The sequence below is a fragment of the Oncorhynchus masou genome, chromosome 31 (assembly GCF_036934945.1).
Source record: "Oncorhynchus masou masou isolate Uvic2021 chromosome 31, UVic_Omas_1.1, whole genome shotgun sequence".
Lineage (NCBI taxonomy): Eukaryota > Metazoa > Chordata > Actinopteri > Salmoniformes > Salmonidae > Oncorhynchus > Oncorhynchus masou.
Window position 1 is genome coordinate 75,298,634 of NC_088242.1, and position 22,505 is coordinate 75,321,138.

The 22,505-nt window shown below is 41.1% G+C and overlaps 3 protein-coding genes across 7 annotated transcripts in view; 2 read left to right on the forward strand and 1 right to left on the reverse strand.

Annotated features, from left to right (window-relative positions):
* The window catches only part of LOC135524436 (core-binding factor subunit beta), a 33,415-nt gene extending 27,252 nt beyond the window's left edge, over positions 1 to 6,163 (forward strand). Inside the window, exons 6-7 of one of the 2 annotated variants that reach the window (XM_064951965.1) lie at positions 333 to 380; positions 2,994 to 6,163. In XM_064951965.1, the coding sequence (XP_064808037.1) occupies positions 333 to 362 (30 nt within the window). In that variant the 3' untranslated portion in view covers positions 363 to 380; positions 2,994 to 6,163. The remainder of the gene's footprint in view (positions 1 to 332; positions 381 to 2,993) is intronic. The other variant, XM_064951964.1, reaches the window with a different exon arrangement.
* Positions 6,164 to 6,831: 668 nt separating this feature from the next.
* Positions 6,832 to 16,951, forward strand: LOC135524438 (phagosome assembly factor 1-like). 3 transcript variants are annotated; one of them, XM_064951969.1, is made up of 16 exons: positions 6,832 to 7,874; positions 8,027 to 8,109; positions 8,227 to 8,310; positions 8,403 to 8,446; positions 9,658 to 9,737; positions 9,849 to 9,943; positions 10,481 to 10,578; positions 10,837 to 10,949; positions 11,625 to 11,758; positions 11,879 to 11,962; positions 12,085 to 12,167; positions 12,366 to 12,409; positions 12,534 to 12,583; positions 12,748 to 12,806; positions 12,916 to 12,988; positions 13,100 to 16,951. In XM_064951969.1, exons 1-16 carry the CDS (start codon positions 7,811 to 7,813, stop codon positions 13,187 to 13,189), a joined length of 1,278 nt encoding a protein of 425 aa, XP_064808041.1. In that variant the 5' UTR covers positions 6,832 to 7,810; the 3' UTR covers positions 13,190 to 16,951. The 3 variants fall into 3 exon arrangements, with proteins under 3 accessions (XP_064808041.1, XP_064808042.1, XP_064808043.1); XM_064951970.1 differs by having other exon boundaries at positions 12,537 to 12,583; XM_064951971.1 differs by having other exon boundaries at positions 10,514 to 10,578.
* On the reverse strand, positions 16,949 to 22,468 carry LOC135524437 (UDP-GlcNAc:betaGal beta-1,3-N-acetylglucosaminyltransferase 9-like). Of its 2 annotated transcripts, XM_064951968.1 has the most exons (3): positions 22,192 to 22,468; positions 21,986 to 22,098; positions 16,949 to 20,169 (listed from the first exon to the last, which is right to left on the reverse strand). In XM_064951968.1, the coding sequence occupies exon 3, from the start codon at positions 19,818 to 19,820 to the stop codon at positions 18,462 to 18,464; it is 1,359 nt and encodes a 452-aa protein (XP_064808040.1). In that variant the 5' UTR covers positions 19,821 to 20,169; positions 21,986 to 22,098; positions 22,192 to 22,468; the 3' UTR covers positions 16,949 to 18,461. The 2 variants fall into 2 exon arrangements, with proteins under 2 accessions (XP_064808040.1, XP_064808039.1); XM_064951967.1 differs by having other exon boundaries at positions 21,986 to 22,468.
* Positions 22,469 to 22,505: the final 37 nt, after the last annotated feature.

The following is a 22,505-nucleotide window of genomic DNA, read 5'->3' on the forward strand; positions in this document are numbered from 1 at the left end:
TGTCCCCTGTGTGCTGAGAAATTGTTACCATGAGAACCCTTGTAAGTTTCCCCTAAGGTAACTGTAAATTACCATGACAGTTGTGTGAATAACCCGGTTTGTTTTAGATATTTAACTCTCAAACACAAATCTTGAACTTATTGTGTATTTGTCTGTGTTATCGGGTGTGTGTGTGTGTATTTTATTCAACATTATTTGTTATGGTATCTACAGTAAGTTTAGTGCATGAAGAGTCTATTCATAATAAGAACACAAAGAAACGTATTAATTTATTCTCAGATTGATCCTAAATGCATCCTCCCTAAGATGAAAACCAAATTGTGTTTTTTTAGGACCCTGTGGCATCAAAAATCTGGGACTGATGGCATTCAAGGACTAGGGTCTGTCTTCTTTGCTTTTCAATATCACTCTGTCATGCACTAAACCCTGTGTGTGGTATGTGTGTGTTGGATGCGTGAGTGTGTTTGTGTGCGTAGTGAGGTGCCTGTGTGTTTGTGAATCAACACGAGAGCATGTGCATGTATTTGAACAATTTAAAGTATCTGAGTCTGCCTGTTTTAGTGCCTGCATGTGAATGAGTGAAGAGAGAGAGAAAGAAAGTTACATGTCAACAGTATTTGTTGAGTTAACACACTGTGTAATGAATGCTTAGTGATAATGTGGGTTCCTTCTCTCTCATTCCCCAAAATCTCATGGTCAGTCATATGAATATGGTTTCTGGATTTTTTTAAATGCATTTTCGGATTTTATGATAGTATGATGTGTGCAGGCCAAGAAATCCTACCAGGGTATTAGCTGGAAGACAGACCCCCCACACACACTCTCCCCCCAGTGCCTAATGGAGAACAGACCTCCTCACACACACACCACCCACCCTCACCCTGCTGCCGGAGGAGTCCGCTGCAAGGCCTGCTGGGACATATCTGCCACAGCTTGGCAGCACATGATTCTGAAGAGAGGGAGAGAGAGGGAGAGAGGGAGGGAGGGGGAGAGCATCTGAAGGAGTGCTTTCATGTTCACGTCTAGTATTTCCTCCCTCAGTAACATACCCTCAAGCTCCCTCAGGAAGAATGGACTCCTTTCTTCTGAAAATCAATAAGTCATGGAGGTATTATTGGTCAAAGAAAAAGGAAAATGGACGTCTCTGACATGGAGCCTGGAGGAGATAGTCTCAAACAGGATTGTGTGGAAGGTGTGCATGTAGTCAATGTATGACACATCTTCCAACTAAACCCTTTCCATGCCTTTCATTCTCAAATACTGACTGTGGTGGAAAAATGAAACCCCATAATCATTTTCTTCACGTTTTTTTCCATCCAAGTTATGTTGAAATAACAGAAAGTCGTCTCATGAACTGCTCTGATTCAGAATTTTCTGATTGGACTGTAGCATTTAGCAAATTCTCTAATTGTTGAATCCCCCTGCTCTGGAGTCCTCTCAAGGAGGGAGGAAGCTGATATTGTTGTTTTTATTTTAGATAAAAGATAATATTTGCATTTGGACAGCACAGGACCCTGTTTTTATGTGATGTGGGCGCCTGGCTCTAGAGGACATTCAACCATTACATTTCTGTGGTCTGAACTTGTGATCCTGTACTCAGTCCACCATAACTCAATAAAGGCCAGCAGCACAATGACAGTATGCCATAAAGTGGGAGCTAGGAGGCCTCTAAAGGGTTTAGAAACCTGTCATTTAGTTTCAGAATCACAGCTCTTTTCTAGCAAGGTTGTCAGTGTCAGCTTTGGGTATGTGTGTCTAAGTAAAGCATATATGGGTCATTCCCATGTTGTGTGGCCTTTGCGTGTTTTGTTCATGTTCTTTGTTCAGGTTTTGTGTTTTTCTTGGTGTCTGTGCATGTGTGTAGGAGCGATACAGGACAGGACAGTGATGGCCATCTAGATGATTGAGGAAGATGAGATGGATGAAGAATAAATAGTACATTTTCTATCAGCCTGGAGCCCCATTCTGCAGGTGGAATTAGAGGATTAATACTCCCTCCCCTGTAATTACAGTAGCACTCCACTCAGGGTTGAGGCTTACTGTAATGTGTATCATCAAAATAATATTCCTTTGTCTGTAGTTACACTTTATACTGTATATTATTATGTATTGAGTCCATGTTTCAGATCATTATAAAAAGAAGTGTGACCCTTCCTGATTGATAGATTTGTTCGTTTTGGAGGTTGGTCCAGTTCACGCTACATTGTGTGGGGTATGAGAAAGGCTTTTTTCATCGCCCAACTGTAACTGGTGTTTTGTCTGAAAGGGGGAACCTTTACATAGACGTTCTTTCCTCTGACTCAAGGACACTTCAAATATTTATTTTCCTTCATTTTTTAACTAAGGGAGCAGCGCACATGTGTATGCGTGTGCTTGCGTGCATGTGTGTGGTTGTTTTCAAAATCACTCTCCAACAACCTAGTAACACTGTGATCGGCCAGTTCATAAAATATCATAAATTGACAATATTGCAGTAATAAATAACTACGGTATAATATATATTATTAATTGTTTTGAAGACACTATTTCCGTTAATGATTCTGAAGAGGAAGAATGGATGAGCGTTAGTGTCTCATTTAGGATTAGAGTAGTAGACTAAACCAGACCAGGTTTAAAAGAAGCTATTATGGTGAGTCATTTGGATGACGACTACATGCCATTTCAGCTCAGAGACTTGTACCAGCGTCTGCTTTCTCCCTCTGTCTGTCTGCCTGTCTGTCTGTCTTACATATATCTATGTTGGGAGAGATTTAGAAGTAGACGCATAAACATATGTATCTGTGACAGGCAGACAAGTCATTTTTTATTTTTAAAGCGTGCAATGTTGATGACTCCCCCCTTAGCCTCAGCCGGAAACTCTCTGGTGCCCTCTGCTGAATGTACTGCACTCATTGATGCCCCATCTGGGGCCACTTTCAACACATTACACACACACACTCATTATGGTATTTTTGGCTGTATTAAATCTGTTCCCCCCCCCCCCTCCGACACAGCCCAGGCGACAGCAGGACCCCAGCCCTGGCACCAACATGGGTAACAACGCTGATGATCACAAGATGCGCTAGAGGCCAGCGAGACACAGGGAGTGGGTCAGGGTGATCTGTCCATCGTACTATGCCAGTCTCACACCCTGACATCAAGCTGTTAACTGGAGAGACCAAAGTCCACATTGCTGGGGATTTGGGGGTGGGGTGGGGTGGGATTCCTTTTAGTTTTAAAGTGTGGGTTAAGGGGATCGACCCAAACCTCGTTGTCTTCTGCGGGGTTTTGCACTATGTGATACATTCAGTTTAGTCCCCACTTTGCCTTCTGTATGCATGGAGCACCTATCTATGTTTTCTTTTGTTCCCCTATGCAAAATATTTCAGAGGCACTTTCATTTACAATGCTTTATAAATAGGAAATGACTGGGTGATTATTAAATGGAACATTTTGTTCTTAAATAATAACTTATTTTCTAAATTGATATACTGTATTTCTAATGAATCCAAATGTCTGTTTCCATCTCCCTTATTATTTCCCAGAAATGTTGTTTTCAAGGAGCACCTGAGGCGCACTGAGCATACATTAGTTTTTGTTTTTCAAGTTTTGATGATTATTTATTATCAACTTCCATCAGGTAGTTTGGAAGTAGGCCTACCATTAAGTACAAATAGTTACTATTCAATCACCTCTTTATTTTGTATGAATAAAGGACTGTAAACGATTGCCTAAAAGCTATCTCTTATCCTATTATAGCACTATTTTAATGAAATTGTATTTGTTATTATTTTATTCATGTTTCGTTTGAAAGTCATGATGTTTACTTTTTCTATTTCTTTTCTCTATATACATACTGTATTTGTCAGTCTTTCTGCTATCATATGGGATGTTAGTAGAATATAGAAAGTTGTGTTCTAGAAAAGTTACTTTTACAAAGAGGCACTTTCTGTCTTCCTGTCTCCTCTTTAATGTTATTGTAACAGTCTTTGAACATGCGACTAGCAGCACAGAGCACACAATGAGGTCAGTGCTGAGCTCGCTCTCTATAAATTGAGGCAAATAGACTTTCTCCTCTGCATTGTTTTTTTATTTTTATTATTCTCTTTATTTCACGTTTCATCCAGATCAGGGTTTATAATGTCTAAGCAGTACATTTCTCCCAGAAAATGATGCAAAGGCACAGCAACATTGTCTCACTAACATACCCAACAGTTTTGTTTCGTATGTTTCAGGTTATCTGAATATCCTTGAGTTTGATCAATTATTTAGCTGTTGTCAGTGTTTCCTTCTCTTCCCCTAGCGGAATAGTTGTAACGGTTTATTCAAATAAAGTTGTCGGTCACACTTTATTTGGATAGTCCTGTATAGATGATATACAGATGGTCATACGTTCAACAAGCTATCTGATGATAAGCAACTGCTTGCTAAAGTTATGGTTAAAGTTAGGTTTAGGTTTAGGTTTAGAATTTAAAATAAGGGTTAGCGTTAAGGTTAGGGCTAGGGTTGGGGTTAGTGGATAGTTAGTTGAAATGTTGTTGACAGTTATTGAACATCTACGGACCATCTACAAACCATGTACTTGGGACTACCCAAATAAAGTGTTACCAAGTTGTTTGTACTGGAGATAAGAGAGAGCAAAATCTTTATAAGAGATAGAAGGCTTGCAATCCAACTCTGTTTCAACCAGTCATGAAAAATTAGGATGAAATATGTAAAGAGTCAGTGAGGAGATGAAATAAGTAAGATAAATCACAGGAATACAGGTGTGTATGTTATTCAGTTTGAACAGTGATGGATTGTACAGTCTGAGGCTCAATATTTGAAATGAAAGGAGAAAGTTAAGGTCAAGTCTAGCAGCAGTAATGTACTGGTGGTTTTCCACCAGTCATTTGTAATGCATCAGCTCAGTATTTTATTCAAAGTTCATTTGCTTTAATTTGAATAAAGAGGAAAGGTGGAGGAAGTAGCCTATGTTTTGTAAAGGGATGAATGGTAGACATCAAGTTGTAAGATGTGGATGTGCAGGTCAGAAATAATGGGGTTTAGGTGGACAGTGGGAGAGGCAGGAGTTTGTCACACTTTGCTGGGGAATCAAGTTCTAATTTCATACTGCATGTGATTGTATTTCCTTGGATTATGTTCTGAGGTTTTTATCCTAAATACTTTCATATCACATAATTGCATAATGTTTTACATCCCACTAATGATGCAGTTCTTTTGCATTTCTAGCTCATTAAAACAATGTGTATGGTCTTAGCCTGTTGCTTTAGTAAATCAAATCAAATCAAATGTATTTATAAAGCCCTTCTTAGATCATCTGATATCTCAAAGTGCTGTACAGAAACCCAGCCTAAAACCCCAAACAGCAAGCAATGCAGGTGTAGAAGCACGGTGTGTCACCTCAAGTTAGCATACCAATGTAGGGAGCAGGAACGAACAGGCATATGCTACCTTCCACAGTGATGTTTATGCAATGTGTACAGTATTTCATCATTTTCTGAGAGCTCTATTTCAAATGGTTTGTTTGATATATAGTCAAGTGTATAGGGTACCCGATTAAAGTATCAGTGCTCTTGAATAGAATTACAAAATGTATTTGACACTCAGAAACTAACTGGCCTACCTCCAGCTACAACCAAAAACAAATTGAAATATTGGGTATTTATTACTTCTCGATTTTGTGAACCTTTATTTGATTGAAATGTTGGTTAGATAGTACGATATGTTTGCATGAGGTCAGGAATGTCCAAAAAACACTGCAGTTATGACAAATCCCAGCCTTGATTTCCAATATAATTAATATTTCCCTTCATGTGTAGGCCTACTCCCCTGAGTCCCAGTTAGCTGTAGCCCTGTCTGAGCTTCACCCTTCACTTAATGCTGGCATTAAGGCAAGTTACACACCAGAAACTATTTCCTAGTTTTCTCACTTAAAAAAAGGTTTATTTTCTTATTTGTTTTAAGTTATTGATACAGGTTGACCTTTGTTGTGTTCAGGTTATGCTATGAAGAACTGTGTATTTCTGTGTTTAATGGCCTACCTTTTAAGATTTTACTGAAGAATTTAGTTTTCTTTCTTTCTGTTTTATGGTTTAGCTTGTTTAGCTTGTTTTGTTAAGGGGCAATTTAAATCTGAAGTGTTGAATTTGATGTGTTTCATAATAAACTTGTAACAAACGTTTTACTAGGTCTTGTGCATTTTTTAAGAATCACCATTGCCAGAAACACAAATTTATTACTGACTTTATGACTGTCTATAATTTAAAGGCTGTCTGCCTCTCTTTGCGGTTATTTTGTCCTATGAATAATTACTATGCTCAACAAGTTGCTAGTCTCAGGTCTAGCCAGGTCGATGTGTGCTCCGAACTTGAACTCAGATAATCTTTCAAGTATGGCATTGTTCAGTCACAAGACTCTGAAGTTTGTAAACACGTGAGATGGTAAACAGAACTCATCACCAGAGTCAGACACTCATAACAGGCATTCTTACAACCATGAACTACCAGCAAACATGATACCAGTGCACCATGAATAGGCTACACCTGTATGCTCATTGAAGTCAGCATAATAAGCATTTAAGTCGAATAGTTTTATACTGTATCTGAATATTAATGAATAGTACTTAAATTGCACAATGTATATAGCCTGGCCATAGACAAGTTTTTGATTAGCATACAGTTTGATGAGAAATTATTCGTGTTAATTGCACTAATTATAGAAATGTGCAAACATAGACATGTTCACATAGATATTATAGCCTATAATTTAAACATGATATGCGAGAAAAACATATTTTGATGAAATATGTTGGTCAGCTGACCAGGAAGTGGCTGTTTCTTCACGACACACAGGAAGTTGAATAATCAGCTGATAGTGGTGGTGTTTTGTTGGAAGTTGCCGTTGTTTGTGAAGTGTTTATATTCCTTTCTCTTCAATTCACGATAAAGACACAACAAACGAAAAAAGGAATTCGATGGACATTTAATTATTAGTGATGTTATGAAAATTAGCTAAGTGACTCACTGTTACAATTTCAATTCATAGCTAGCTAAATTGCTGTTGAATCCTCGGGAAGAAAGAAAACAGCAACGTAACGTCAGTCAACGGGTTTGAGACGTTCTTTGTTTTTGTTTTGTCAGACAGAATTGCAGTATTTGGTTTCTTCTTTTTGAACATTGTTTTATATTTATTTATAATTGTGCGTGGATTTTAATAACAATAAATATACATGAGAGCTAGCTAGCATAGCTACAAGTCGCCGATAATTGTTGTCAAGCTCCTGAGTTGTCTAATCAGAAGCGAGACAACAGAGCTGTTTAGATAGTGACGAGTGTGGAAAGATTTCAGACTAGCTAGCTAGCTAGTTGTGGTGTGATCGTCATTTGCACATCACTCAGTTAGCTCAACTGCGACCTGTTGGTAGAGTTATATGTCAGCCACCAACCTGTAATTCTCAGTTAGCTTTGTGTGCAATTTAGCAAGTTTGCTGCGCAATTCCTGAATGCCAACGTTGTCAGCAAGGATCGCTGGTCCAAAAGTATGGTAACAGCAATGTGTCGTAACTAAGTGTCGGAGTGTCTTGGCCTCTGAGAAGGTGTCATTTGTCCCACTGTCAATATATTTCAGGGTGTTTTATGTAAACCCGTATTGTGTATGCCTATGAATTAAGTATTATTTTATTGTGTTAATAGCTTCATGTTGTGTAGAAACCGTGCAATTGAAAAGGAGTGATTTAAGAAGAGAAGGATCAGGCAGTCTAATATTAAAGAACGGTCCAGTTCTGGCACAGGCACAGAACCTCCTTGAAAATCCTTCTCCCTACTTGCCAATGCTGGATCTGGAAGTTGTTCCTGAAAGATCTTTAGGACATGAGCAATGGGAATTCGCATTAGGTAAGTGACTCAGAAGATAATAGGTTATTTGGTATTTCATCATCCGACCACATACCCTAAATGTTTTCCCTGTCCGTTATTTGACATATTTGTTTGTAATTTGTAAATGCGGACTAAATCTATCTCGTATCTTCTCCATCTTTTTGTCACAGGGATGCCATTGGCCCAGGCCATTTCCATTTTACAGAAACACTGCCGCATCATCAAGAATGTCCAGGTTCTCTACAGTGAACAAGTAAGAGATGAGATGACTGCTCTTTGATATGATGTAGGGTGTGGGCTGTCAGATTAATGTGACAGATTCTTGATTGACTGTACCCTGTAATTACATGTTATCTTTCTGTGTTTCTAGATGCCACTCAGTCATGACCTCATACTCAACTTGACTCAGGATGGAATGAAACTGCTGTTTGATGCCTGTAACCAGAGACTGAAGGTGAGGGAAGGGTGCTCTCGTGACTTTAGACTTCATTCAGTAAATACTGTATGTTGAACACTAATCACGTCTCTTGTTGCTGTAATGATTAGGTGATTGAAGTATACGACTTGAGCAAAGTGAAATTGAAATACTGGTGAGTGATCATCTGTTCCTAGTGTGAATAGCTGTGTGAGTATTAACAAATGTATATGTGAGCGAGGTGGGAATTTGTCAGACTGGAATTGTTTATTTTACTTAGTGAGAATAGTTTGTTTTGCACATTGTTCATCTTATGTTGGATGTGGGACTCTGTGCTACTACATATACAAAAGTATGTGGACACCCCTTCAAATTAGTGGCACTTCAAATGAGTGGACTCGGCTATTTCAGCCACACCCGTTGCTGACAGGTATGTAAAATCTAGCACACAGCCATGCAATCTCCATCGAAACACTTTTGCAGTAGAATGGAAGAGCTCAGTGTCTTTCAATGTGGCACTGTCATAGGATGCCACCTTTTCAACAAGTCAGTCTGTCAGATTTCTGCCATGCTAGAGCTGTCCCGGTCAACTGTAAGTGCTGTTATAGTGCTGAAGCGCTTAGTGCATAAAAATCGTCGGTCCTCGGTTGCAACACTCACTATCGAGTTCCAAACTGCCTCCTGAAGCACGCACACCTCAGATCACAATGCTAAGCGTCGGCTGGAGTGGTGTAAAACTCGCCGCCATTGGATTTTTTAGCAGTGGGAACACGTTCTTTGGCGTGATGAATTACGCTTCACCAACTGGCAGTCCGACAGATTAATCTGTATTTGGCGGATGCCAGAAGAACGCTACCTGCCCTACCTGGTTCGGGCTAGGCCACTTACTTCCAGTGAAGGGAAATCTGAATGCTACAGCATACAGTGACAATTCTGTGCTTCCAACTTTGTGGCAACAGTTTGGGGAAGGCCCTTTCCTGTTTCAGCATGACAATGCCCCCATGCACAAAGCGAGGTCCATACAGTAATGGTTTGTTGAGATCGGTGTGGAAGAACTTGACTGGCCTGCACAGAGCCCTTAACTCCATCGAACACCTTTGGAATGAATTGGAACGCCAACTTCGAGCCAGGTCTAATCACCCAACATCAGTGCCGACCTCACTAATGCTCTTGTGGCTAAATGGAAGCAAGTCCCCGCAGCAATGTTCCAATATTTAGGGGAAAGCCTTCCCAGAAGAGTGGAGGCTTTTATAGCAGCAAACTGGTGACCAACTCCATATTAATGCCCATGATTTTGGAATGAGATGTTCGATGAGCAGGGGTCCACATACTTTTGGTAATATATTGCAATAGTATCTAAGCCTAAATGGTGTCATTGTCTTGCAGTGGAGTACATTTCAACACTCAGGCTATAGCACCCACTATAGAGCAGATTGACCAGTCCTTTGGTGCCACACACCCTGGAGGTAAGGGAAAGACACTCACCAATCAGCAGATACAACTTGGTTTCTTATTGATAGTACTGTAGAATGCTGCAAGGTAGGCTTGTGTTTGACCATGTTTTCCTCACTCCACAGTATACAATGCTGCAGAGCAACTGTTCCACTTGAACTTTCGGGGACTCTCCTTCTCCTTCCAGCTTGACTCATGGAATGAAGCTCCCAAGTATGAGGTGAGACTATTACCTGTTCCTGTTATATTTATCCCTAGTATGCTGTTTTTATCTGACTGGCTTTATAATTTCCTTATAAACCCTGTTTGACATACAGTATCTGCCACACTGCAAATGTATTCCGTAACTTGCTCTTCTTGTTGTACCCTTAAGAGTTTCCCTCATCTATTTTTTCAAATAGACTTTACCTGGCTGACAACCCGTAATAGACCTTGTTAACCACATAAAGTACTAGTCTTTTTGGCTTGGATTATGTATTAAATAATGAAAACCCCTGTGTCTTATTTTGACCCCATGGGAATTAACAAACTAATTGCTACATCACCAATATGATGCATGGGTATTTGGTTTTGAAGCATTTGATAATGCTGGAAATACAAAATAAATCTGCCAAAAAATTGCTTAGTATGTATTTTTTTGTGAAAGTGCATTGCTACAGTATAAAGCTGTTGATGTGAATGCTTGTGTCTCTATATGTTGAATGTGAGCTGTTGAAATGCACACGCCTATCTACTCCCAGTTGTTTTGCTTTGACAGCCTAACTTTGCCCATGGCTTGGCCTCCCTGCAGATTCCGCACGGGGCCACAGTGAAACGGATGTACATCTATACTGGGAACAACCTACAGGACACCAAGTAAGAACATAATGTATTCACAAGCACACCTGGAATAATGTATGAGCATGGCAAGTTTATGGGGAGATTGAGGAAGCAGGTGGAGTATAAGGTGAAGGAGAAGATACTGTGTGTTTGGTGAGCTTGTTTACTCCAATGGAAATGCTTCAACTAACACCATCTTCTCCTTTGAATATGGTTAGGTTTAAAAGTATTACGAGATGTGTGATCTTGGATTGCAGAAAAAAAACATGACTGACTCACTCTGTCGCTCCTCAGGGCTCCAGTGATGCCCCTTGCCTGTTTCCTTGGCAACGTGTATGCAGAGTGTGTGGACGTGCTGAAGAATGGTGCGGGACCACTTGGTCTGAGACTTCGCATCCTCACTGCAGGTACATAGCAAAGGGACATCTCAACCCACTCATGTCTATGAGTACAACACCATCAGAACTGTGTAATTGAAGCTAATTCTGTTTGGGTTGATATTCATTTTGAGGCTCTCTGAACACATGGGACTGGAGGACGTAGGTGTTATTTTTCCGTAGCTCAGTCCATCCACAATTCTAATTGGATCAGGCTCGTCTTCTCTCCCTTCCTTTAATTAATTCCTTCCTCCAGTTCTGTTGTTAGGACTGTAATAGAGCCTCCTGCTGGAGCTACAGAATAGTGCTTTCCTGCAAGTCCCTCAGTTCCATCACGTTCCATGCTCTCTCCAGTCCGTATGTAAAGCCCTGCTGATCTCATCACCAGATATCACCTCTGACAGGCCCCTCCCCTGGAGAGGCTGAGCTAAACAAATAACCTACAGGAGGAGCCATGTACACTATGTACTTGTACTCTACGCCCTTTAGTAGATGGGAAGAGGGCTATCAAAATATGTAAGTCATCTGAAAGTCTCTTGGAATCCCTCATCCAGTGTTTAGATGTGTGTCTTTTGACCAGCTGTTTTTGTTGTCTCTGGTTTGATGTATTATATGCATTCGTATTGAAGTTATGTGCTCCAACAGTTTTGCAACATCAGGTCATATTCAGCTTGGATAATGAGTATACTTGTGTCCTGTTGTCAGGCTGCGGGCCGGGTGTGATGGCTGATGCCAAGGTGCGTGCTGTGGAGAGGAACATCTACTTTGGAGACTCCTGTCAAGATGTGCTGAGCGCTCTGGGCTCGCCACACAAGGTCTTCTACAAGTCAGAGGACAAGGTATGGCCCTTAACTCTCTTCCCTGTCTCCCTCTTTTACCCTGACCCCCTTTTCTCAGACTTGACTTGCTGCTCTCTGTTTATAAACAAGCTCTCTTCATGTTTTGGTTTCCTGTTTCAGATGAAGATCCACTCTCCGTCGCCTCACAAGCAGGTCCCGTCCAAATGCAATGACTACTTCTTCAACTACTTCACCCTGGGGGTGGTAGGTCTTGGTGTTATATGGGGGGGGGGGGGGGTAAAGAGAGGGCTTGTCTTTTTTATGTTGACATTAAAGCTTAATGTGCAGTTTTGACCTTTGATTGTTCCCTCTTCCTGTCGTTCCAGGACATACTCTTTGATTCCACCACACACCTGGTGAAGAAGTTTGTCCTTCATACCAACTTCCCTGGTCATTACAATTTCAACATGTAAGTCTCTCTGCCTCAGTTAAGACTGGCACTTTATTGGCCCTTGGCTCAAATATGCAATGTTCAGACATGATTCATTTGAATGAATGATTTGCAGTAGAGCCATAAGAGGCTATTAACTCTTTAGTGGTTGAAGTAATGTAGTCGCAGGACTGAACTGCTCCCCACTCAGTAACATGTAAAATCTCTCAATACTAGATATCATCGATGCGATTTCAAGATTCCACTTGTCATTAAGAAAGGTGAGTTTCTAATCAGCTTTTGTATTGTATTTCCTGAGTTTTTTTGGTGCTCCTTTTGTACTCTGCCTGTCTCCTCTCTGACCTATGTCAAGTCTCCTCATGTAATCCTGTCTGTGTCTTTCAGAAGCTGCTGATGCTCAGTGGGAGGACTGCATTCTCACTACCTACAGCAAGGTCAGTCTTTGCCTAACTGACTGTTTTCCTACAACATACTGTATATTTTTGATAAAAAGTTGTAAAAAACACCACACAAGCAACTATGTTTAAACTTTATAGGTATCTGTGACTTCAGAGAAGGTTTGTGTTCTCCTGACTCACTATGGTTGTGTCTCCCTTAGTGGGATCAGATTCAGGAACTTCTTGGACACCCCATGGAGAAGCCTGTCGTGCTCCACAGGTAAGAGATGCCTGGGTTAGAATATACATGACTACTTTCCGATGAAGTGTTTTCACTGACTGCTGGCTCTGCAGTTACCAAAAATGTGTTCATTTTTTCTGTCTCACAGGTCATCCTCGGCAAATAATACCAATCCCTTCGGCTCTACGTTCTGTTTTGGACTCCAGCGAATGATCTTTGAGGTAAGAACTTGGTGTGTTTCCTGAGTCGTGAATGATGATGGCATTAGGTTGAGTAGTACAAAGGCCTGTATGTAAACTCTGTGTCCTAAATGTGCAAACTTGTCGTCCCAGGTGATGCAGAACAACCACATAGCTTCAGTGACTCTGTACGGTGCCCCCAGACCCAGCAGCCGGGTCCGAGCCGAGACCAGCGCCCACTGAACAGCATCCTACTGCCAACCCAGGCTTGGCCTGAGGGCTGTCTCTCCCCTTCTCCAGGCCACACCACAGCACCCCTAGGCTGATCAGAGCAGTGTACTGTCTCACTCAATCTCTCACCCACTGCCATGTTCACACCAGAGAGGAGCTCCTCTGGACCCATCTGCCCAACTCTGACAGGCACCTCATCCAGAGGCCTGCAGGAGCCTTACGTCAGTCTTCATCCCACCTCCCTCCCACCTCTGACTTACCCTGTCCCAATGGTCTTCATCATCAAAACACTCATTAGATGTGTTTCATCAATGCACATTTGTATGCCGGCATGCACAAACACAAGCTCACCTGCATACACAAATGAGCACCTGCGTGCATGTTACAGTTTTTAAAATGACTTCATACATGCTTGACATGCACACATATCAGAAACTGATACCAAAATCATTTCAATCCTTTCTCCACTATATGTTCATGTTACCTGTTAATACACATGCATATGGATGCAGGCTCATCTCATATCTGCAGCACTAGCATAACAAGTACACCATTACATACACAGACAGTTACAGAAACAAACATGCATGCACACAGACAATTGCATGAATAGAGAAGTTGTTGTTTTTAAAAGGAGAGTGGTAAAAGATGACTAGCACAAATTGTCCTCCCCATGGAGGGTCCTAGTGCTCTGCATGCTTTGAGGGGGAACTGTCTTGGCACATGATCAAACACAGACACACATATACTGGTCCACATACACCACACACACACACAAATTCATACACTCATGTCATGAACAAGTCCTCAGCATAAGCCACCTCCTATTGCAAGGCCGTAAATCACTAACTGCATTTGTAGTTAGTTAGTTTGTTTTGTTTATTTGCCAGGACCGATGGAAACATTTGAACATTTGCACTAAGATACACCCTATTTACTTTCTTGTTGTTTCCTATCCAGTGAGGAGTATTGTGCATTTTATTTATATTAGTGATGGCAGAGGAAAGGCTCCAGCTCCTCTATCCCATGACTTGCTTCCTTTCCTTCCACATGTACACTATCCCCTCCACTGCCCACTGCTACCTCTGTCTTTACAGCCTTCCTCCCCATGCTATCCCATGACTGGCTTCCTTTCCTTCCACATGTACACTATCCCCTCCACTGTCCACTGCTACTCCTGTCTTTACAGCCTTCCTCCCCATGCTATCCCATGACTGGCTTCCTTTCCTTCCACATGTACACTATCCCCTCCACTGTCCACTGCTACCCCTGTCTTTACAGCCTTCCTCCCCATGCTATCCCATGACTGGCTTCCTTTCCTTCCACATGTACACTATCCCCTCCACTGTCCACTGCTACCCCTGTCTTTACAGCCTTCCTCCCCATACTATCTCATGATTTCTCTTTCCCCCTACTTCTCTCTCTCTTCACAGGAGATGAATCCCTCAGATTTACTTCATCATTGCTATCATTCTTAATTTAAAAAAAGTGTTAAATTGCCAAAAGTTTTGCCAAAGATGGTTCAGCATGTTTTAAGTTATCCAGGCATTTTAGTTTGTCAAAATTTGACCTTTTCCTAAGAAGAGCAGACATTCCCTCCTAAACAATATTTTTTTTAAAATTGTAGGCCCCTGACCCATAATCTTAATCTCTCCTAAGAACTTCTTGGGTATATAATCTTTATTATTTGTGCTTTTTAATGCAGATATTTTATCATTCAGTTTTTAGTCTCCTGAGACTCCTCCCTATGTGTAGCAGGTAGATTGGGGACTATGTGCAGCAGCAGTCTCTTCTGGTGTTTTGTACAGATTTGTAAATAGTGTGCTCTTTTTTGTCATTTTAAGCTAATGGTACAATGTGGGTCTGAATTGTTTTAAGGTCAGAGCACACACCAGACGTGACACTTGTATTACTTAGGAATTCTGTTTGATGTCTCTCTCCCTAGTGGAGAGAACAGTGGCGCTCCTAAGCCCTGGGCCTGGAGGGTTCATTCATCTCTCTAGTTCAGCTTTAACCACTTAGTACTAGAGACAGATGCTGAAGATGGGCTAAAGCTGATACAAGGAGGGGCTACTGTTGGGTTGGGAAGGGAGCCCTGTACAGTCTATGATGTTTAGAACCCCTGGATGTGTGTGTGATCAGTGTTACAGTGGGTTGATCGTGTTCTGGTGCTAGATCAGAGGTGTGACTGAGGCTTATAAGTGTGTGTCCTCCCATCTTGTGTATCTATCTGCCATCATGTCAGCCCCTGTCAGACCAGTCCTCCAGGTCTCAGCTTTACAGTGTGTGATGCAGGCTTATTACATGGGCATGGTTCATTCTGTTACATTGACTTGTTTCATGAGTTGCGATGGGGGGGGGAAAAGCCCTGTACTGTTGTTTTTAATTTTATCCCTTGCTTTGTGCAAGTTGAATAAAAGAAAAGGGTAGAATGGCTTGTTAAAGTTGTGCCTCATCTCCCACCAAGCCTGTCTTGACTTCTCTCTGTAAATTAAACTAGGCTATAGAACTGCATTGTGTATGACTTGAGCATGAAAAGTTAACATGGTTGGCTGACTGTCACCCATAGTCATCATTGTCCTCTTGCTCCAGAAAACATAACAGTAAAGAGTAGATTAAAGACTTGGGTCACTATTCAATCTGTATTGCTGAAGTGTTACAGCTAGCACGATAAATGTAAAGGTAATTCATTTTCAATTACTCTGTAACTCAACTTTCTCGATACGGATTGAATAGAGCCCTTTATGTAGAGGTCCTGAGCTCAGTCATGAAGGGCATTGCTGTCATCCTCATCACATATCCCCCTGGTATTCTGATTGGAAGATTTGCACAGTACACAATATATTGTTTTGTCTGGTCTTATGTTATCGTTGCAGGACACAGAAACATGTATATCACTCTGAACATCTCACAGCAAGACAATGGTTATAACATCAGTTTGACCACCCACTGGCCAGCCCTTCATGACCTGAGATGGATACACAGACTGGTTGTGTTGGAATTCAAATACAATGCACACTCAGCTTTGAGCGAGAAAACAAATGCAACACCACCAATGTTGGAGTGATGTTTCTGGAATGTTACTGCTGAGAGTGAGTAGCTAGTGTGCTGGGCTGTTCTTGCCCAATCTCAGGTGGACATATCAGATATTTTTTTAATGCCAGGCGCAAGTGAATGCTTCATTTTCATCAGTTGGTTTTAGCTATTTTATTTCCTCTGAGGTTATCCTATTTTTCCATTGGAATGAATGAATGGTTGTCCTTAAGATTAGAAATTGACAACTTCAGTTTAGTGTAATACTCGTATTAATTCTATGTATTGTCTCCCTTTATATTGTGTGTTATCCTCCTCCCCCAAAGTAATTATTTTTGGTGGATTCAGTACAGTTAACCCATTTCTGGAAATGGGAATTATCCTTAATTAAACTTGTGAATCAAATTCATTGGAATGTGGTGTTTTATATTTTGGATACCTTTACTTCTGTACAATAAAGAACATGTATAGATCAACATTATCAAGCATGTCATAGAAAGCAATAACCATTACTGCGGTGAATCAGAACGGTCTGCTTAAAGCTTGCGCAATGCTTCCGACTGAAACGATGCAAGATTGCTGTGATAAATTTAGATGAGCTCCTCATTAAATCTACTGAAACTCAACATTTATAATTTTATAACACTGCTCATTATGAATTCTGTTAATTAAAAATAATCCTGTTACTGTGTGTACAAAAAGGATATGAACAAATGGATGTAATAAATATGACACAAAAAGTATTGTTTTATTTATTTACTAAGAGCAAGAAAAAGCAGTACATGCAGTTTTTCCACCAGGGACAATTTCAGTGTTAACAGATTGCTTTCTATTTTCATATCAACAGCATGTCGTGTAAAGAAAGCATTTGGACTACAGTTAGAGGTATAGCTGAACATACACGTTTAAAAAGGAACACCATGTATGATGTCTGATTATCAGAAGTATTGTAAATGATAGCACACCACCCACCCACTCATGTTCAGGCTTTACTCTGAGCTTTTGGTTTGTTGCTTGGTGATTGTCGTCTTCAGTGTCTAATTATGAACTAAAAAAAGAGGTGCTGTACACATAAGGTGTGAACTGTTTCTATGTGTTCATACCTCTGCTGGAACATTTCTAGGAAAGTTCCCCCAGAGTGTGGAACTATATAACGAGGTCCCTTGGGGACTTCCTACCACAGCTACAGTTAGTTTTTGATTGAACCTTTATATAACTAGGCAAGTCAGTTAAGAACAAATTCTTATTTACAATGACGGCCTACCAAAAGGCAAAAGGCCTCCTGTGGGGACGGGGCCCTGGTATTTAAAAAATATAAAAAATACAATATAAATATAGGACAAAACACACAACACTACATAGAGACCTAAGACAACAACATAGCAAGGCAGCAGCACATGACAAAACAGCATGGTAGCAACACAACATAACAACATGGTACAAACATTATTGGGTACAGATAACAGCACAAAGGGCAAGAAGGTAGAGACAACAATACATCACGTAAAGCAGCCACAACTGTCAGTAAGGGTGTTCATGATTGAATCTTTGAATGAAGAGATTGAGATAAAACTGTCCAGTTTGAGAGTTTGTTGCAGCTCGTTCCTGTCGCTAGCTGCAGCGAACTGAAAAGAGGAGCGAACCAGGGATGTATTTGCTTTGGGGACCTTTAACAGAATGTGACTGGCAGAACGGGTGTTGTATGTGGAGGGGGGAGTGAGGCCTAAGAGGGTTTTATAAATAAGCATCAACCAGTGGGTCTTGCAACAGGTGTACAGAGATGACCAGTTAACAGAGGAGTATAAAGTGCAGTGATGTGTCCTTTACAGTTGATGCATTGAGCTTTGCCTCCCCTAACTTCCCTTTCAAGTCTACGTACAGGTGTAATATGATGTGTTATCACAACACTGTAATGTACATTCAATTTCACAAAATCAACCTGGCACATGCTTCAGTCAATATTGACCTTATTGAGGCTCTGTGCAATAAAATACAAAAATGAATTCAGTCATACTGTACCTAAATGGAGCAGGGATATTTTAAACATTACCACCAGTATACAGACTGGTTTTACATCCAGGATGTTAATGAAAAAGATAACATGATTTTTTTCTTAGAAAAGGGGTACATTTACAATGGCTGTAAACTTTTAGGCAAAAATCTCAAAATAACTAGTAAACATTCAATCACAGCTTCCATATCCCAATGGCTTTCACAGTGTAGTCCCTCTGATCAACTTAAACCAAACCCCTCAATGCTTTACAAACACTTTAACATCATAGTCCTGTTCCACTGTAGTCTCTGAGTCCTTTTGTCCTGTTGTCCCGAGTACCTTGCCCCTCCACTTGAAGGGCCACAGGGTGGGGGTCTGGTTACTGTGACAGATCAGTTGGGGGTCATGCAGCAGGTTCCACATGAGCCAGATCTGTGGCACTGTCACGCTGTGTACCACCATCAGCTCCCTGTAGAAACAAGGGTCAAACACCTGGAGGTGGGGAGCAGCAGATGGGCGCACAATGCCAAACGTACGAAAACCCTCATGGTGTGACGGTTTCACTCCAATTCTCTGTAAGCACATGCCTAAGAACACATCATCGATAGGGAATAGTTCTACCTGCTGACACGCTTCACTCAGCCGCCTGGCGGTGTGACCAGACATCACAAAGCCTCCCCCTCCAGCATATGACGGATACATTGTCTGGCCGTACACAAACTCAGGCACAAAGTACTTGCTGCTGCGCCGGCGGATGGGGCGGGCATGGTGGATTATCTCACCCACAAAGAGGTCCTTATCAGGCTTCTGACCCTTCACCATCTCCAGAATGTTCTCAATATTCACATAGACATCAGCGTCACCTTTGAAGATGAACTGGACATTGGAGCAGCTGTCATTCACCCACTGGAGGAAGTGGGTCTCTTTAAGTGTCAAGTTGAAAAATGTGTCATCAAAGTCCCAGAGGAGAATGTCCCCAAAGGTGTGGCTCTCGTAGGCAAGGAGCCGGTTCCAGAAAGGCAGGGCGGTCTTGTTCCTGGGCACCCCAAGGAGGAATACAGTCTTTACTGTCTGCCCATCCTGGAGAACACCCTCTCTTCCCCAGGTGTGCCGCACTACCTGCCTCCTTTCAAAGTCTGCCACTACTGACTTGATAGCAATGAGCATGTAGGGCTCGCCTGAGCACTTCCCTAGCTGGTCCATCAGCAGTCTGAAGTTCCGGTTGTCCTTATCCCTCAGGTAACCCTCAAAGTCAAAAGGTGGTCGTGTGGGTAAAACCGGAACAGCCTTTGTCCCCTCATCTTTCTTTGACTTAGATTTGTTCTTGGCCTGAGGTTTGAATTTAGACTGAAGTTTGGACTTGGGGTATGTCTGAGACTTAGAATGGGACTGATGCGTAGACTGGCACTTTGACTTGTCTGGGGGCGTAGAAGGGACCCGTTTAGTTACATGGCTCTCTGGTGGAGGCCCTAAAAGAGCGCGGGAGCTTGTACAGCCCTGCTCTAACTGCCAGGTGTCCCAGGTGGAAGTATAGCCTTGATGAGCATACAACATCAGACAGAGTAGTCCCAGCATGAGCAGGGTGCACAGAACATATTTTATATGAATTCTCCTCATTGTGTCCGACTGAACCTATTTCCCTCTGATTTTATTACCACTCTTTTTCCATTGATCTTTATTTTCCTCTCCCTCAGGATCTGAGATCAGAAAGCGTGACACAGCATCCTGGGAGGATTTCATAATACTGATCATCCATGCAAAGGTTTTCCGGATTATTTCCAACCAGATTGTTTCCATTCATTGAGTGAACATAATGACAGGGAACAGTTATGACCCTGAGGTCCTGACGATTTATTCTCCGTAACCCAACACTCTGCAGTCTTGATGTTTCTCCTGCAGTATGTGAGGGGGTTTCCCTTTAGTCCATGACACTCATTCCATCCCATCTCATCAGCTGGCTCTGCTCCTTGATATGAAGATAAATCACGAGTATTAATCATAAAAGGAGAGGAACAAAAGTACATTTTATATTTTACTTTTATATTTACAGTTATTTACATTGTATAATTTATTTTCTGTTTTTCATTTAAGTTATTATTAATAAATTATCTCTGCAGTTGCAATCGTTCAAACTAATTTCCCCAAATTCCCAGAACTATTTGCAAGAACGTTTGCAAGAATAAATCTTCCTATAGCAGACACTCCCCCTACGGTTTCCCGATTACGATTGAATTTAGGTTTAGGGGTGTTATAATTATGCATATTTTGTACAACAGCCGAAGCTATAACATGTGTTTACCAAAACAACATGCAGAGAGAACATTCACTAATTGCGTCTGAGGCATATGTCGATTCTGATACGCTCTCAAGAAAGGCAGCGCTGCTCTCGCATCAGTGTTCTCCCTTTCAAATCTTCCCTACAAATCAGCTCCTAGAGAGATATCACCTATGGCTACAAATATTGCGGCAGCTTATTCTAATGCTCACCCTAAAATAATGCACTAAATCAAGAGGTTCCACATCATTAAATATATTGAGGCAAAAATTACAGACAGTAACGTACAAATGGCTAAATAAAACTAAATTGAATAAACATGACATTTATTTTAATATAATTGAAAAACAGCTTATTGGTATACGTAGCCAATCTGTATTCGAATAGACACCGCGGTTTTCATTTAATCATATTTGTATCCTTCGCTTTTTAGTAACAATTGCAAAGAAATTGGAAACCTTATATTTGTAGTCACAGTCTCTTTAAAGTTATCGGTAGTCACAGAAAGACAAATAAACATCTGGATTTTGTTTAGCAGAGATCTTCTGTGTATAAAGTGAGGCGGAAGGACAAAAAAACATCTAACGGACGACACACTTAGCTGTTCTACGACTGTTCTGAGACAATCGTTAAATAACGATCGTTTTCAAGAGTAACTTTACTGATGGATGGTTTTGAGAAACGGATTTGACGATGTTCCTACGAAAGTTCTGACAATTAATTTAGCCTTAAAATACGTTTGGGAAACGGAGCCAGACCATCTCCCAGTTGTCTAGCATTCAAATGACACCTCAGAAGAAGCAATGGAAAAACATGATTCCCTAAAAACACGCCACTTTCAATACAGCTACCATGACGTTTTCGTAGCAGGTTGGGAGAATTTATGAAGCTGGTTAGGAGAAATAACGTAGCAGTTTAGGATAATTAGGTTAAGGTTAGGAAATTGGGCAAGGTTAGGGTTAGATAAAACGCTCTCCTAACCTGCTACAAAAAGTCACTTCTGTAGCTGTGCTCCATCGAAGTGGGGTGTTTTTAAAATAAAATGTTCCAAAACATTTCGAAGAATGACTACATTGACATTCCCTCTTATAGGACGTAGCCCCAAATAGGAGGGGGACGTGTCGGATCTTATGTTAAACTGTACATAAGATTCCTAAATAGAAAAGCATGTCCTGTGTTCATTAGAACATAGTGTTCCTAACGTAATTCTCATATTAATATCCTTCATAAATGTAACTATTTGTTAACCATGCAGTTTAAAAAAATGCATCATTGAACAAAACAACTAAACGTATTTTACGCATTTTGCACATGCGTTTACCCTCAAAGGAATAATTGTGTTGCATATATTATATATCCTACCATGACGCATTACATTTACATGTAATTGCCAGACTGTTGCATATTTGCATATCACAGGGAGCCCTATATTGAATAACCGCGTTTGTATTGTAATCAGTATACAGTATGTGTACAAAGTATCCTGCACATCAGTCATCATACTTACCACGACAGATTAAAGTCACCAAAGCAATTATATAGCGCCACTGCCAAACCCGGGAACATCTGGTTTCTGTATGAAATCTGCAGTCTCAGACTGTAGGAAAGTTGGGGTCCAACCTGGGTCCAACATAAACGAGGTTTAAAATTGAGAGAAAACACATTAAATGAATACAGACGTACTTGGTTTGGAGGCTCTGTATACAGACGTACTTGGTTTGGAGGCTCTGTAATAAGGAGTTAACTTTTGGAGAAATGTGCAAAACTGGCACGACACCGTTTTAACCGTGTTTCTTACACTGGCCACGTGACACGTGTGGGAGACGCAGGTTCAGCTAACAGCTAAGCAACTGGAGACAGACTCCCAAGAATTTGGAGAAAGGGGAAGGGGGCATAATGATGAAGACCTAGCATACTTATTTGTCTGACAGTGTACTTTCATGGTGGTGATCGTTGCAATATGGGACAATCTGTTATTTTAGCCCTTAGCGGTCTTAAATGGCTGCAATTTAGGAGCAGGACTCTCT